At 41.5% G+C, this 15,899-nt stretch overlaps 1 protein-coding gene across 1 annotated transcript in view; it reads right to left on the reverse strand.

Moving 5' to 3' along the window:
- Positions 1-1,475: 1,475 nt before the first annotated feature.
- Positions 1,476-15,899, reverse strand: part of DCLK3 (doublecortin like kinase 3) — a 36,450-nt gene continuing 22,026 nt past the window's right edge. Inside the window, exons 2-5 of the mRNA XM_060247603.1 lie at positions 9,524-11,424; positions 3,950-4,082; positions 2,967-3,134; positions 1,476-1,871 (exon numbers count right to left, since the gene is read on the reverse strand). Of these exons, the coding sequence (XP_060103586.1) occupies positions 1,648-1,871; positions 2,967-3,134; positions 3,950-4,082; positions 9,524-11,424 (2,426 nt within the window). The 3' untranslated portion in view covers positions 1,476-1,647. The remainder of the gene's footprint in view (positions 1,872-2,966; positions 3,135-3,949; positions 4,083-9,523; positions 11,425-15,899) is intronic.

Consider the following 15,899-nt stretch of genomic DNA (forward strand, 5'->3'; position numbering starts at 1 on the left):
CTGAACACATATTGTGCACAATAGTTAACTACTTGCAGTCCTAACCTTTAACTATGAGGTTCCTGATTCAAACTCAAAAAATTATGGAGAAGCACAAGATTAGCAATCCCTCCCCATCTTGTGAGCTGTTCACAACAGCTGTTTAAGTATGATATCCTTTAAAAAAAGGATTTGAACTCAAGTTCTGATTTCTTAATATTGGAAGCAACGCACAATGTTATCCCTCCTGTACACAAGGTCACACAATAAACATGTCTACAAGGATGACCTAGTGCAGGGGTGGCCAACGGTAGCTCTCCAGATGTTTTTTGCCTACAAATCCCATCAGCCCCAGTCAGCATGGCCAATGGCTGGGGCTGATGGAAGTTGAAGGCAAAAAACATCTGGAGAGCTACCGTTGGCCACCCCTGATCTAGTGTACTACCACTGCTTGGCTAAACTAAGGGAATATTTCTCATATGGCCCAAACCTTCACCTTTTATTTTTCTTTGTTTCTTAAAGATCACTGAGATTACCAGGATGGCTTAGATCTTAGTAGTACATTGACCTCTTATTGTTTCCTAATTTTCTATTACATTCTTAGAATAAAATATATACATCTATATATATATATATATATTAGAAACAAGACTCCACATGTACTATACAAAATACATACAAGGTGTACCTAGCCCTCTCCATTTTTTATCAGTATAACATACAATTTTTTTCAACTATACAAAGAAAACAGACCACCAAGACTGAATTCAATAGCCAGGATCCAAAGAACCATATAACCTGTTCTGTATGTCACAGATACTCAATCGTGCCCCCCCATGTGATCACAAACACCTTTGAAACTAAGTTGAATTTAAGAACTATACACACACGCACACACAGAGTCCTTTTAGGTAGGCAGCCGTGTGCCGGGTATCTCATGAAGGGTGCTTTGGCTCTCAAAAGCTTACACCTTAGAAACCTTGTCAGTCTTTAAGGTGCTACTGGACTTGAATCTTCCTAACATAGAATCCCATGATTTTGTCCAAAATCCCATTGGCCACTGTTATATCCAAGCATCCAGATTTATTTCAAGTAGCTCTTCTGATCCTGGCCAAAACTGACAATAGATAAAATGAAATATTGAGAGATTTCATCAGCAGTTGGACAAGGCCTTTACAGTTTTTCAGCACATTTAAATCTATTTTTAAGTGCCTCAGCAGGAACAAAGCATAGTCCTGCTCTTCAAAAAGAAGACAGGGGAATGTGTTCAGGAATTAGACTAACACTAAAGCAGTCTTTGGGTGTGCAAAGAGGTGCAGAACGGACGGGTCACAGTGCATATTTCACCAAGGGATTTGAGCCCACTTTCCTCCCACGTTGAGAATGTCAGTGATAGACAAAATGCTTAATGAACAGAATGGTGATCAAGACAATTGTCCTGCCCTGCCCTCCACATTTCTGGCAAGCCGTTTTAAAAAAAGAATGCAGCATATATCTTTTCATTCAAAAGGATATTTAATACTAGCCTTGTGACATCACAGGGAACCAGGCAGCCAATCAGTGCTTTGCATAGTTAGCTTCAGCTTCAAAACAGCTGAGCTCCATCCTTATATCTGAACAAAAAACAAAACCCCAGAGACCATGCATTTTGCACAGTAGACTCATTGTTCAAATGACAACTGTTTGGACACACTCTTTATGATCTTCACTGGTTGCTTCTTTCTTGCGCTGGCTCCGAAAGTGGCGCTCAAGATTGAGAGTCACCTCCCTCTGAAGATTTCTGCTGCTATTTTTTCCAGCAGTCTGGATCCACAGATGCTGAAGAACCTGCTGCGCAGTGTAACGCTTTTGAGGATCCACCACAAGGAGTCCGCTTATCAGGTCTTTTGCAGCTATTTGGCACAAATACAAGAGCAGGGATTAACATGGGCTAGCTTTCAAAAACGCCATTTTTTGAAACTGGAAAGACATAGTAACAAGGAACACAACAGAACACAGCAGTGCTATGAAGGACCTGGCCTCCACCTGGTGGAATGATACAGGCACGTGGGTTTAAATACTCAGAAAGAGTCAGATGGCTTGTAGAAGGCATCATGTGAGAAGTCTCTGATCCCCATCCTAATTTTTACATTAAAATAATTAAAAGCTCAATATTAAAAATCAATTCGCATTTTCTTAAATATCAGAGTTAGTTCCAGCAAACCTTCATTGATAATGTGGGGGAGGAGTTTCACAAAAACAGCATGGGAAAATCTTGAAATTTACACTGCCCTCCCCCATACATCATAATTTAACACCCTAAATTCAATGCAATTCATACTGAATTCTGTGATAGAAAAGCATCAGCTCACACTATGTAGCTGCTTCTGCTACCACACATTTTTCAAGTCTGTATTTTCAGATGTAAAGCCCTGAAACATGTCATTAACAATAAAAACCACACTCTCAGAATGCCATGGAAATACCAAGATGTTACATTGGCTGCTCCATACAGAGAATTTATTCAACCCCTGCTCTCAGATGGGAGCGAAGCTTTTCAGAGCATCACTATTTCATCACCAGGCATTAGTGTGCCTTCCATGGTTTCCCATGGTGCGCCAATATTTCTAGAAACGTCAGGGTCAAAGCAGATTTCCCCACAGTGTAGATAAGAATGAGCAGATGTCAAAACCTCCATGCCTACAGCCACTGCTGTTTTCCTTCACCATCCATACAAAGCCACCATTTCGACCACCACCAGGGTTTCTGTCAGCTTAAAAAATGGTAGCAGCTATTGTGCTATAATGCAGTAGCGCTATATCAACAAGTGCTACTTTGTTTTTTAAGCAGGCAAAAAAAATTATCAGATCTGCAGCCACTGAGAACATTTCTGCACTTTCAATGGCAACGAGTTAAAAGCACATGGACACAGCCACTGGTATAATCACCAAACCATGTGCAAATCAGGCTACAAACTCTTCAGGCATTTTTTTTTTTACAAAGCTTACCAGCTGAAATGTTGTCCCAGTATGGTGAGAGAAATTCATAATGCCCAAGCTGTATAATTTGGAATAGCTCCTCTTGATCTCGTTCATGGCTCCGAAATGGAGGGAAACCACAAAGCAAAATGTAGAGTATTACACCAGTAGCCCACATGTCCACTTCTAGTCCATAGCCTAGAGGTAAAGAAAAGTAAATCCAGAAACTTTGAGATAAACAAAGAATTAAGACATTTAAACACATTGTACTTAAGACATCTTTTGGAACTGCATCTCTCCATATGATCTCCATAGGACTCTATGATCTACCAATCAACACCTCTTAATGGTTCCTGGCCCCAGGAACCTCTGATTTGCCTCAAGTAAGGCCAAGGCTTTTTTGGCCCTGGCCCCCACCTGGTGGAATGAGCTACCATTACAGATCACGGCCCTGCGGGACTTATTTCGGTTCTGCAGGGCTTGCATAATGGAGCTCTTCCACCAGGCCTTTAGTTGAGGCAGCTGGCATCCCCTTGTTATCAGGCCCCCCCTTGGGCCTAGGACCCCAAATGACATCTGTTGAAGCACAAATTGCTATGCTGAACTCTGGAGAAACTATTCGTGGTTACTTCAATTGGAGGAATTATTTGTGGAATTTTTGCTGATTTGTAACTTTAGAATGTTGTGGTTTTAATTGCTACAGATATATGATGGAACCCACCCTGAGCCTGCTTGTGGGAAGGGCAGGATACAAATTCAATAAGTAAATAAATAAATTTAGGGTCAAAAACAGACAATGTCAGTTTGACTCATGGGATATTTCTCACTGAGTTCCAGTAAATGGTAATCATCCCAAGTCTGATTTTTTTCCAGTCCGATAAGACAGGTTTCCAGAGACACTTGTACTGAATGCAAATTAATGACATTTCATAGTAGATGTTTGTCAGAGGCAAATATTTGTTCAACTGAACAATGCACAAAGGAAACTGATATAGTTACAGTTTCATATTCACCATTTTCAGCAAGTATTTCAGGGGCAACGTAAGTTGGAGTTCCACACACAGTAAAGATAGGCCTGGTCACCTGTCTCGCAAGGCCAAAATCTGCTAGTTTCAACGTTGTTGTTTTATCTGGATTACGCTGAACCTGCATAGGCAAAAAGAGAATCCAGATCAAGCTGTCCCATTTCCAAAATGAATACGTATTTACAGAATAACCAAATTTATACAGTAACCAAAGGTAGTAGATCCCATATCCTTCAGTAACCTGTTGCAAATAACCCTTCCCCAAGAGACAATAGCTACACAGATAACAATGTCGCTTTGAACATGGCAGCCTGTTATGCTACTGTAGTAAGTAAACTCCACAGGTGCCACCAAAGACTCACAAGCCTTTCCTCTATACAGTGGATAAGTAATGATAGAGTCCAGCTATTCCAAGTGGGATATTTAGAAGATGATGATGATATTGGAGTCTCAGAGCGGCTTACAACCTCCTCTACCTTCCTCCCCCACAACAGACACCCTGTGAGATAAGTGGGGCTGAGAGAGCTCTGCCAGAAACTGCTCTTGAGCACAACAGCTCTGAGGGAACTTGTGGCTGACCCAAGATCACATCACCAGATGCATGTGGGGGAGCGGGGAATCAAACCCAGTTCTCCCAGATAAGAGTCCATGTACTTAACCACTACACCAAACTGTTGGAGCTATGGTCACAGCTTAGTGGTACAGCATCTGCTGCATTCAAAAGGTCCCACATTCTATATTGGACTTCTCTATTTGAAAAGGATATCAAGAGCAGGGCAGGAGCATACAACTGCATGGGTCCCAGGAGATCAGCTTCAGCTGGGCTAGACATTACTGACCAATGGTCTAAATCAGCAATAGGCAACCTTAAGCACACCAAACCACTTTGCTCATTTTAACTAATTTTCCACCTAAAATACCAGGGCAAGCTTATGTTTATACCCTGCTTTTCCCCAACAGGGACTCAAAGCAGCTTATCACATCAATCTACCCAGGGCTTTTTTGGTAGCAGGAATCCTTTGCACATTAGGCCACAAAACCCTGATGTAGCCAATCCTCCAAGAGCTTACAGGGCTCTTAGTATAAGGCCTACTGTAAGCTCCAGGACTGGCTACATCAGGAGTGTGTGGCCTAATATGCAAAGGAGTTCCTGCTACCAAAAAAAAGCCCTTCTTCACAGCAACAATCCCGTGAGGTAAGTTGGGCTGCGAGAGTGATGAGCCCAAGGTCACCCAATGAGCTTCTGTGGCAAGCCCCTCAGGAGGTGGCAGTACCACTGGGGATCAGTGTGCCAAATGGCCTTGCTCATCCTCCCCCCCTCCCTTTTTGTTTGCTGGCATGCCAACTTCTTCATAAGCATATATTGCAGGGTTTTTAATACTTGACCCCCAAAATTCTAAATCAACATAAGGTAGGCCTTTATATCTTATGATGTAATGCAACAATATTTGTTATGCACATGCATGTGTATCATACAAATAGCAAGACATTTAGTGACTTCAAAGATGCAAGTATCCCTCCATGTAGAATAACTGCAGGCTTAGAGCCTTTGCATTTTCCTCTGCTATACCTTCTGGCAACACAAGATGGCAACCCTATACTGCCATTTCAGGGCATCCATGCAGAAGAGCAACAACATTCCTGATATGTTCCTTGGGCCGCATAAAACCAAAGGAACAGAAACAAGCCCAGCTGTTACTGTAGAAATTACTTTCTGTACACATTCCTTCAAACCATATACTCTCTGAAGCATTCTATTTGTGTAGGAAGATTTAAAAACCCTCTAATTCTAAAAGCATTTTTAGAAGTATTTCTAATCAGTCTTTACATTCAAACTGAAAATTTCTAGTTCTAACTAGAGGACATATATTGTAGATTACTCTCTCCCTTGTAACTGTTTCCAGGTATCTGTCAAAGTGAGCTATGACTCACAAAAGCTTGCACCCTGGAAAATGTTGTTGGTCTCCAAACTGCTATTGCACTTGAATTTTGTTCTACCACTACAAGCTAAAACAACTGCTTGGTTCCTGTTATGCACATCCTTTAATGCAGTAACTTTGTGCAGCCTGTTTGTACATTACCAGACACCAGATAGTCAGAAGGGAGCACAGGACAGATGTAACATAATTAATTAATATTATTGTTTATTTTTTAACTTGAATGGAGGCAACCCTAAACACAAAGAATTGCTGGGTTCCCCATCCATCCACCTCTTCTTGTAATGTGTGCCCCAAATACTATTATCTTGGCCAAATGAAATGCAATCCAATTAATGAGGCCTCTTCTTAGTGAGCCATAAACATGCCCAATTTTATGGCTCTGTAACCTACATCACAAATCACAGGGAGGCAAATGCCAGTTTCCCCATCAGTTGTATAAATCAACAAACATACTGCAGAGAATAAGAGCTCCTTAACTAGTAAGCCTACATAATACACATTTGTATTATGTATTATGCCACCCTGAGCCCGTTAGGGGAGGGTGGGATATAAATCTGATAAAATAAAAATAAATAAAAATTTGCAATCTCCATCTGCCATATTCACACTTTTAAAAAATTTGTAAAAGATGTGTGTGAGTAGCCCTTGAAGAACACACGCACACACAACATTAGGGAACTTACCTGGACTACATGAGTCCTGCTCAAGCCTCTGTGTACAGTACACAGCTTAGATTGTCAAAGATTTAAGCAACAGAACTCAACAAAGCAGCAGGTAAGTTCCAGCTTCAGATATGTAATGCTTATGTATGCACACTGGTGGTCCCCTCCCCAATTATTTTTCAGTACAGACTAGAGCAAGAGAGAAGCATCCTGCGAACTGCCAAAGTATATTGGGGGAGAGGCAAGGAGAGAGACTGGAAGACAGGGCTGAGGTGCAAGACACCACAGAGATTGGGGAGGGAGGCACACACAGATTGAGAGACTTATGTCCCATAACAAGATTAAGAATGGCACAGGCAGGAAGGAAAAGGAGAATTTGTCCTGACAGCTGTCTTGCACCCTCTCACCAGTCTGGTATAGTGGTTAAGTGCATGAACTCATATCTGGGAGAACTGGATTTGATTTCCCACTCCTCCGTATGCACCTGCTGATGTGGCCTTAAGTCAGTCACAAGATCTTGCAGAGCTGTTCTGACAGTTTCTGTCAGAGCTCTCTCAGCTCCACCTACTTCACAGGGTGTCTGTTGCAGGGAAGGAAGGAAAAGGAGATTGTAAGTCACTCTGAGACTCCTTTGAGTAGAGAAGGACAGAGTATAAATCCAATTTCTTCTTCTCCAACTGAAACAGGATTTGTCTGGAGCAAGGGAAGAGGGAGAAGAGACATCTTCTGTTTTCTAAGGAGCTAAACTGCCTGACCCTTCTAAATACCTTATGCCTTGTACACTTAGCCAGGCTAGCACTGGTGGCCACCTTTGCCCTCAATCCCTGCCTGTGTTCACACTAAGCCCTCAGTATTACAGGACCACATGCCTTTTTTCACATACTGCATTACAATCACTTCACACCATTGCCCCCTGCCCCAATCAGGCTTCCCTCGGGCTTTTCCATTTCCAGAACTCTTGCTAGGAGCCAAATGACATTCAAATATTTGTCAGAAGCTTCCCTAGCTTATTTCAATAAAATCTAAGCTAGCAGAGTTAGCACTTAATCCATTTAATTATGTTTTGAATGACTGTAGCATACAAAAGTGTTGAGGCATAAGGTTTTTACAAACCCACATTTCAGCCATTAAAACTGCTCTGTTGCTACCCCTGATGCATTTCATGTCAAAGGAGAGGAAGGAATAAGAGATAAAGTTAAAAGTTTTATGCTGGTCAATGGGACACAATGGATCATGTTGAAAGGTATGTGGAAGGAAGGAAGAAAAACCACTCAGTCTTGGGCATAATTGAGAGTTTGAGATGTGATGCAACATCGTAGCAGAAGTATCGACATAAATTCTGCACTAAAACAGTATGCTTAATCCAAAATACTTGCTCCCATTGTCAGAAATTTATTTCCCACTCTCAGGTCATTCCTCTTCAATCCTAAACTCTCTCACCATTTTGTATGTCTTCATCCTTCTGCTTTGTTCCAGACCTCTCTCTGCGCTGACTCCCTCTCCCAAAGTACATTCATGGGTGTGAAAAAATACTGCTGTTCCCCTGATCTTCCTTCATTAACCCAGTTCCCCAGCTGCAGTGTCCTTTAGTCTATTTACAGCTCAAAGGTGGTACAAAACTACTACCAGGGAGATTATTTAATGGGGTGCGAGAGACAGAGAGAAAGAGCACCAGCTGAGATGTAGGCCAGTCACAACCAAGGCCTACCTGCACTTTCTCTCCCTTTCCCCCTTTAAATTCCCACTCACTACTCATCAGTATCAACAGGCGCTCTCCCCACCCCAGGCTTATATTCTGATGCAAAAAGCCTTCAGTCTGAGAGCGGTTAATCTGTTATTTATTGTATTATCTTGAAACTCTGGTACTTAGCATCAATCTCCTTAAGAAAGAAGATGGAAGAAATGTGGCTGTGGATTGAGAAAAAGATGTGTGGGAGGAAGAGAGATGCAGTCACTGTACTTTTAGTATCACAGTCAAACAATGACAGGAGTTAAAGAATGAGATGCCAAAATAGTGTGACTGTGCAATATCCCATTGTCAGTCTGCCTGAGGTGGCTGAGATCAGGCCTCAGCCATTATGTTACTCCTATGAAACAGAAATCTATCCTTCTCCTCAGAAAGATGGAAGGCACAGTAGAAGCTGCCTAACAGCCTGCGATAACCCAGATAATAGACAAGATCTCCTGACCTCAGGAAAATGGCTCCAGTAAGACACTGTGACTGAAAACAGAAGAAGGTGGCATCAGGAATTATGTACCATAATATTGTAAGAGGAACCTACCCCAATTAAGAAAAGCGTCTTTTCAGCACAATTGGTTAGCTGCTGTTGCTTGGAAAGGAATATCTACCGATCATGTAGATATGTGATGTTCCTCATCTTGTGCATTTTAGCACCTGACTCTTCAGGAACACCTTCAATCCACTTAATGAGAACCCATGAAGCTGCCTTATACTGAATCAGACCATTGGTCTACCAATGTCAGCACTGTCTGTTCTGACTGGCAGCAGTCTTTCACATCACCCACTACCTGATCCTTTTAATGGGAGGTGCTGGGGATTGAATAACAGATGGTCTGCCACAGCTCTAACCCATGCCTTTTCTGATAATTTTTATATTCTTGTCCAAAACACAACAAACAGGCTAGCAAATGATGGCTTAAAATAGATCTCTTGGGAGCCTTCTCCCTTCTATACTTTCTTTCGTAATAATGATGTCTTGCAACATTTTTCTATGCTATTCCTGCAGCTGTAGTTCCCCATAAACAAATATATTTGATCATCAATATTTCCCATGTGTGCACACAAAATGGAGGAGGACATAAGCCACTTTGATCCTCGCTAGGGAGGCAGGGTATAAATGAAATAAAAATAGACAAAAACACCCACCCACAGAGACATAGATATGTGTGTGTGTGTGTAAGACTTCAACTGATTGAGAGAGAACATTTTCAATACTTACTAGAAGATTTTCTGGCTTGAGATCTCTATGGACTATGTTCTTCCCATGAATATAAACCAGAGCTTCACACAAATCAGTCATCATGAGAGCAGCATCACGCTCAGTAAATTTCACACTCTCAATGATGGCATCAAACAAGTCCCCACCAGGAATGTACTCCATAATTAGATAGATCTCTGCTTCAGTTTCAAATACTTCTATCAGGCTGACAATGTTGGGGTGCGAAAGACTCCTGATGATCACAATTTCATTTTCTAGCATGTCTTCCTTTCCTTTCAGTTTAGACTTATCAATGATCTTCATGGCATAGTTCTGATTGTTGTTGCGGTGATGGCACTCCATCACAATGGCAAAGTTGCCATCGCCAATAGTTCTTCCAATCTCATAGCATTTCTCCACATCTGCTCTGCTCTGAACCTCATGTTTCAGCCTCTTATCACTGGTCCTGTTTGAACTGTTCTCTTCTTCTTTGCCTTTAATTTCGCCCTCCTTTTCATGCCCTGTTCGTTCACATTCTCCATGTCCCACCTTCTCTTCTCCTCCAACTGTTTCCTCTTTTGATTTCCGTACCTCTTCTCTCTTCCCCTGGATTTTTGGCAGCTTATCGGCATCCATTTCAGAACCCTTCAGCAACCAGCAGCTTTGATTCACTCTAGAACATTTTCTGTGCTCTTTTTTCAGTTCATAAGCATCTCCTACAATGGTGCGTTGATTTTCTATGGGCTTCATCTTCACCTTTGCTAATTCTTTGTCATGACTTTCATGGCTCTGCAGGGTCTGCTGCCTCTCAACATTCCTCTTTGGCTTCTCCATCTCTTCAGGGGCATGGTTTTGTGGGGCTGTCCACGTACTCTGACAACCAGCATCACTCCACATAGTTTCATCTTCTTCTGCTGAATTTTCAGATAGTCTCCTGCAGTTTCGCAATTTCATAGTCTTTTCTACATGGTATCTTTGACATACTTTCATATTCATATCCCTGTTATCAAATGGAAGATCAGCTGGTCTTTCTTTCTGCAATCTTTGCCGAAGTTGCCTCTCTCTTTGGCATTTCTCACATCTAATTATCATATCTGAGCTCTCCTCTGCTGTGCTTTCAGGATGTCTGTCTTGGTCAAAATACCTTTCCATTTCTCTAGCTTTTCTAGAAGGCTCTCCATTCCAGCTGTCTCTAGACCATTTCTTTTTGCTTCTCACCTTCTCCTCTTGCCTGACCTTGGTTTGAGCTTTTACTTCATGTCTGTTTATCAGTTTTGGAGATAAGGGTTCCATGCAATTCTTGGCCAGTATAGGCTCAAGGCCATTTTCCATCCTGGAAGTCTTTTCATGTGACCTGTTCTTGGGCTTTTGTGGTTGTTCCCAGTTCTGTGTGATTCCAGTAAGAGTAGTTCCAGCAGTGGGAGCATAAGGGTTGTCAGGATAAAGTTCTCGGATTGCCACTTCAAGGTTCTTCAGGGTTAGCTGTTCCTTCCCCATAGCTATGAATGCATCACCTTCTCTAAAGAAGTCAGAAATGCTTCTAATTTCCCTTCCCTTTAAATTGTATAGTTTTCGCACACGGTCATTCTTCCAGCGTGGAAATCCTAGAGCTTCCGAGATGTCAGCAATCAGCTGTTCAAATGACTGAACAGAACGCCGATTTAGAAGCAAAGTTATCTTCCTTACCGTATGACCACAAGGTTTTACTACAGTAACAATCCTTGGCTTTACTGGGCTGTTCTCTGAGTGAATAGTATGAAAACCAGCTCGGGAGTTTATAAATGGAGAATTGTAGCAGTTTGTACTAAAGAATGGCTTTCCAAAATTTCCACGGCCAATTGGTGGGCAAGTACCTTGTAGCCTCCTCTCAGCTATGCCTGCACTTATACAGTTTATTGTATGATCAAAAAATCCTCGTGGCTCTGCAGGAAAGAAAGAAAGAGAGAAAGCACATTAAAGATAACATTTCCCGCCTCTTAGCTGTGAACCTCTAACTAACATTTTCTGTACAGTGAATGCATGAAGTATGAACAAATGCACAAACACAGACACTGAGGATACTGCTATTGGTCAACTATTCTTCAGTACAGTGTAGCTGTTCAGTGCAGCAATTTACAAACTGTTTTCTGGCCATTTGGGAACACAAGAATTTAGGGAAGAAATCTCACTGTAATGTGGTTGTCCTTACTAAGAACATATCTAGAAATACTTAGATGTTATGAAAAACACAATGGTAAATGGGCCACCTAAAACAGTGTTTCTGCCAGTTTGAGTTCTTGTTTGATTTGCTACAATATTCATAAAAAGAGATTTTTTTAAAAAAAATAAAGCACATCAGCATTTTTCAAAGACAACAAAGGAGAAGTGCAATTAACAATGTCTGAGAAGGAAGTCTGGATTTCTTTCTATCCAGCAGTGAAGAAAAAGTTTGTTAAATAAATTAAACCATGAAAAAGCTCTCTTGCTACAATGCAATACCTTCTTAAAGTAAAATAGAAAAATCTGCTTAATATAAATAAACTGGAAAATCCATGACGTATCATAGATTATACATACCGAGGTGGATATCTGGTATCTGAAGTTATGGATGATTTAATTTAAAAGGAAAGGAAAGGTTCCCTGTGCAAGCACCAGTCATTTCCGACACTGGGGTGACGTTCCTTTCACAACATTTTCATGGCAGAATTTTTATAGGGTGGTTTGCCATTGCCTTCCCCAGTCATCTACACTTTCCCCCCAGCAAGCTGGGTACTCATTTTATCGACCTCGGAAGGATGGAAAGGCTGAGTCAACCTTGAGCCTGCTACCTGAAAACTCTGCTTCTGCCGGGGATCGAACTCAGGTCGTGAGCAGAGCTTAGGACTGCAGTACTGCAGCTTTAACACTCTGCGACATGGGGCTCTTATAAAAGGAGTTTGGTATCATCACTTCAGTAATGATGCTCAGATATATATTTAGTAAAAGTTTCAAATGCTATCATCTCTATCCACCATCTTGCTTTTTCTTGTATGTGTGTGATGGACACACAATACTATGGAACAGTCTCCCAGAGAGAAGGTCCACAGGGTCTTTGTTGACAGAAATTGTGTGAGGCTGTCCAGAGAGCATTTCCTGAATATGGCTGGACTGAGAGAATCTCTAGATTAGTAGATAAGTTCTTTAATTATTTCTTGTAACCCACTTTGAACAAAGCAAGGAGATATGGTATAAATTTTAAATAAATAAAAATACAGAGCATTTTTAAAGACTTCCTTCCTCCAACCACCTCCAACTTAACTCAGAAAGGGCAGGAGTAAACAGCCACATAAACCACACTGGCGGCAAAATTCTCATTCAGGAACAATTTTCATACCGATGATCAATGTTCCCTCTAAACTGAATTAGTGTGAGCTAGTTAGAAACAGAATTTAAAAAATGTATGATTAAATGGATGCAGAATTGTAGAGAGCAGATATCTACACAGCAATGGGGACAGTTATGAGAAAAAGAAATTAAGTTTTCAGCCAGCCAGCCATTAAGAAAAAACTGGTACAAAATCTTCTGAGATGATATATAACATCGAAAGATATTAAGAAAGTAGGCCAAAACTACAAAGGAAAATGCTGGAGATTTCAAGACCCAGATGGAACCTTTTACTGTATGTGGTGTACTTTTAAAAAAGCAAAAAGATATTGAAAGGAAATACATGAGAAAATGTGAAACATATTAAAATTGAAATTTTAATTTCCTATGGAAGCTAAGAATACTGTCTAATAAATTACCACTTTTTATTGTTTGCTGCTTTGGGGACCATACAGGGTTGACAGGTCTTCTGCTATGGCAGGAAATCTTGTGTCAGCAATCCTCTCTTCACACCACTACGTGAAGCAGCAGTGGGAGAAAATTAAATGGTGTGATATGTCTTCTGGGAAAAACCCAAAATGATGTCAGTCCTCTTAACAAATCACTGAAAACTCTATCGTGTTACCATAGAGTTTCTGGCAATTCCTAGACAGAACTTCCAAGTTTTCCCCAGAAATGATATCACTCTTGCTAACAGCATTCCCTCATTCCCCGCCCCCCCCCCCTCAGACTCCCTTTAAAAGGGATAAACTTTAAAAGGGGTAAATTCTCTGAGAAGGCATGTGAGGAGGAAACTGAAAGGAAAGGTAAATACGGTCAAAACCCTTGGGGAAGCTTGGAGACTATTTAAAACTATAATCCTAGAAGCTCAGATAAAATACATACCACAAGTTAGAAAAGGCACAAACAGGCATAAGAAAAGGCCTGCATGGTTAACAAACAAAGTAATGGAAGCTGTAAAAGGTAAGAAGGACTCCTTTAAGCAGTGGAAAACCAGTCCAGGTGAGATTAGTAAAAGGGAACACAGGCTGTGGCAAATCAAATGCAAGACTGTGATCAGGCAGGCAAAAAGGGACTGAGGAGCATATTGCAGAAAACATAAAGACCAACAATAAAAATTTCTTCAAATATATTAGAAGTAGGAAACCAGCCTGGGAGGCAGTGGGGCCCTTGGATGACCATGGGGTAAAAGGATTACTGAAGGATAGGGAAATGGCTGAGAAGCTGAATGAATTTTTTGCCTCCACTGTGGAAGATGAGAATTTTTTGCCCGCCCCAGAACCACTAATTTTGGAAGGGGTGTTGAAAGACCTGAGTCAGATTGAGGTGACAAAAGAGGAGGTCCTACAACTGATAGACAAATTAAAAACTAATAAGTCACTGGGTCTGGATAGCATACATCCGAGAGTTCTGAAAGAACTCAAAGTTGATCTTGTGGATCTTTTGACAAAAATCTGTAATCTTTCATTGAAATCTGCCTCCGTTCCTGAGGACTGGAAGGTAGCAAATGTCACCCCCATCTTTAAAAAAGGGTTCCAGAGGAGATGCGGGAAATTACAGGCCAGTCAGTCTGACTTCAATACCGGGAAAGTTGGTAGAAAGCATTATCAAGGACAGAATGAGTAGGCACATTGATGAACACGGGTTATTGAGGAAGACTCAGCATGGGTTCTGTAAGGGAAGATCTTGCCTCACTAACCTGTTACATTTCTTTGAAGGGGTGAACAAACATGTGGACAAAGGAGACCCGATAGATGTTGTTTACCTTGACTTCCAGAAAGCTTTTGATAAAGTTCCTCATCAAAGGCTCCTTAGAAAGCTTGAGAGTCATGGAGTAAAAGGACAGGTCCTCTTGTGGATCAAAAACTGGCTGAGTAATAGGAAGAAGAGAGTGAGTATAAATGGACAGTCTTCGCAATGGAGGATGGTAAGCAGTGGGGTGCCGCAGGGCTCGGTACTGGGTCCCATGCTCTTTAACTTGTTCATAAATGATTTAGAGTTGGGAGTGAGCAGTGAAGTGGACAAGTTTGCAGATGACACTAAATTGTTCAGGGTAGTGAGAACCAGAGAGGATTGTGAGGAACTCCAAAAGGACCTGTTGAGGCTGGGTGAGTGGGCGTCAACGTGGCAGATGCAGTTCAGTGTGGCCAAGTGCAAAGTAATGCACATTGGGGCCAAGAATCCCAGCTACAAATACAAGTTGATGGGGTATGAACTGGCAGAGACTGACCAAGAGAAAGATCTTGGGGTCGTGGTAGATAACTCACTGAAAATGTCAAGACAGTGTGCGTTTGCAATAAAAAAGGCCAACGCCATGCTGGGAATTATTAGGAAGGGAATTGAAAACAAATCAGCCAGTATCATAATGCCCCTGTATAAATCGATGGTGCGGTCTCATTTGGAGTACTGTGTGCAGTTCTGGTCGCCACACCTCAAAAGGGATATTATAGCATTGGAGAAAGTCCAGAAAAGGGCAACTAGAATGATTAAAGGGCTGGAACACTTTCCCTATGAAGAAAGGTTGAAACGCTTGGGACTCTTTAGCTTGGAGAAACGTCGACTGCGTGGTGACATGATAGAGGTTTACAAGACTGTGACTGTGCTATGGAGCAGATGGTCTCAGAACCTACCAGGGGTGGGGCGATCCTGGATTTGGTCCTAAGTAATGCCCAAGACTTGGTGAGAGATGTAAAAGTGATTGCGCCGCTTGGGAGCAGTGACCATAATGTTATTGATTTCACCGTTTGTATAAATAGGGAGTTGTCCAAAAAGACCACCACAACCACGTTTAACTTTAAAAGGGGTAAATACACTGAGATGAGGAGGCATGTGAGGAAGAAACTGAAAGGAAAGGTACATACGGTCAAAACCCTTGAGAAAGCTTGGACGCTATTTAAAACTATAATCCTAGAAGCTCAGATAAAATACATACCACAAGTTAGGAAAGGCACAAACAGGCATAAGAAAAGGCCTGCGTGGTTAACAAATAAAGTAATGGAAGCTGTAAAAGGTAAGAAGGACTCCTTTAAGCGGTGGAAAACCAGTCCAAGTGAGA

The sequence above is a fragment of the Heteronotia binoei genome, chromosome 10, assembly GCF_032191835.1.
Source record: "Heteronotia binoei isolate CCM8104 ecotype False Entrance Well chromosome 10, APGP_CSIRO_Hbin_v1, whole genome shotgun sequence".
NCBI classification, from domain to species: Eukaryota; Metazoa; Chordata; class Lepidosauria; order Squamata; family Gekkonidae; genus Heteronotia; species Heteronotia binoei.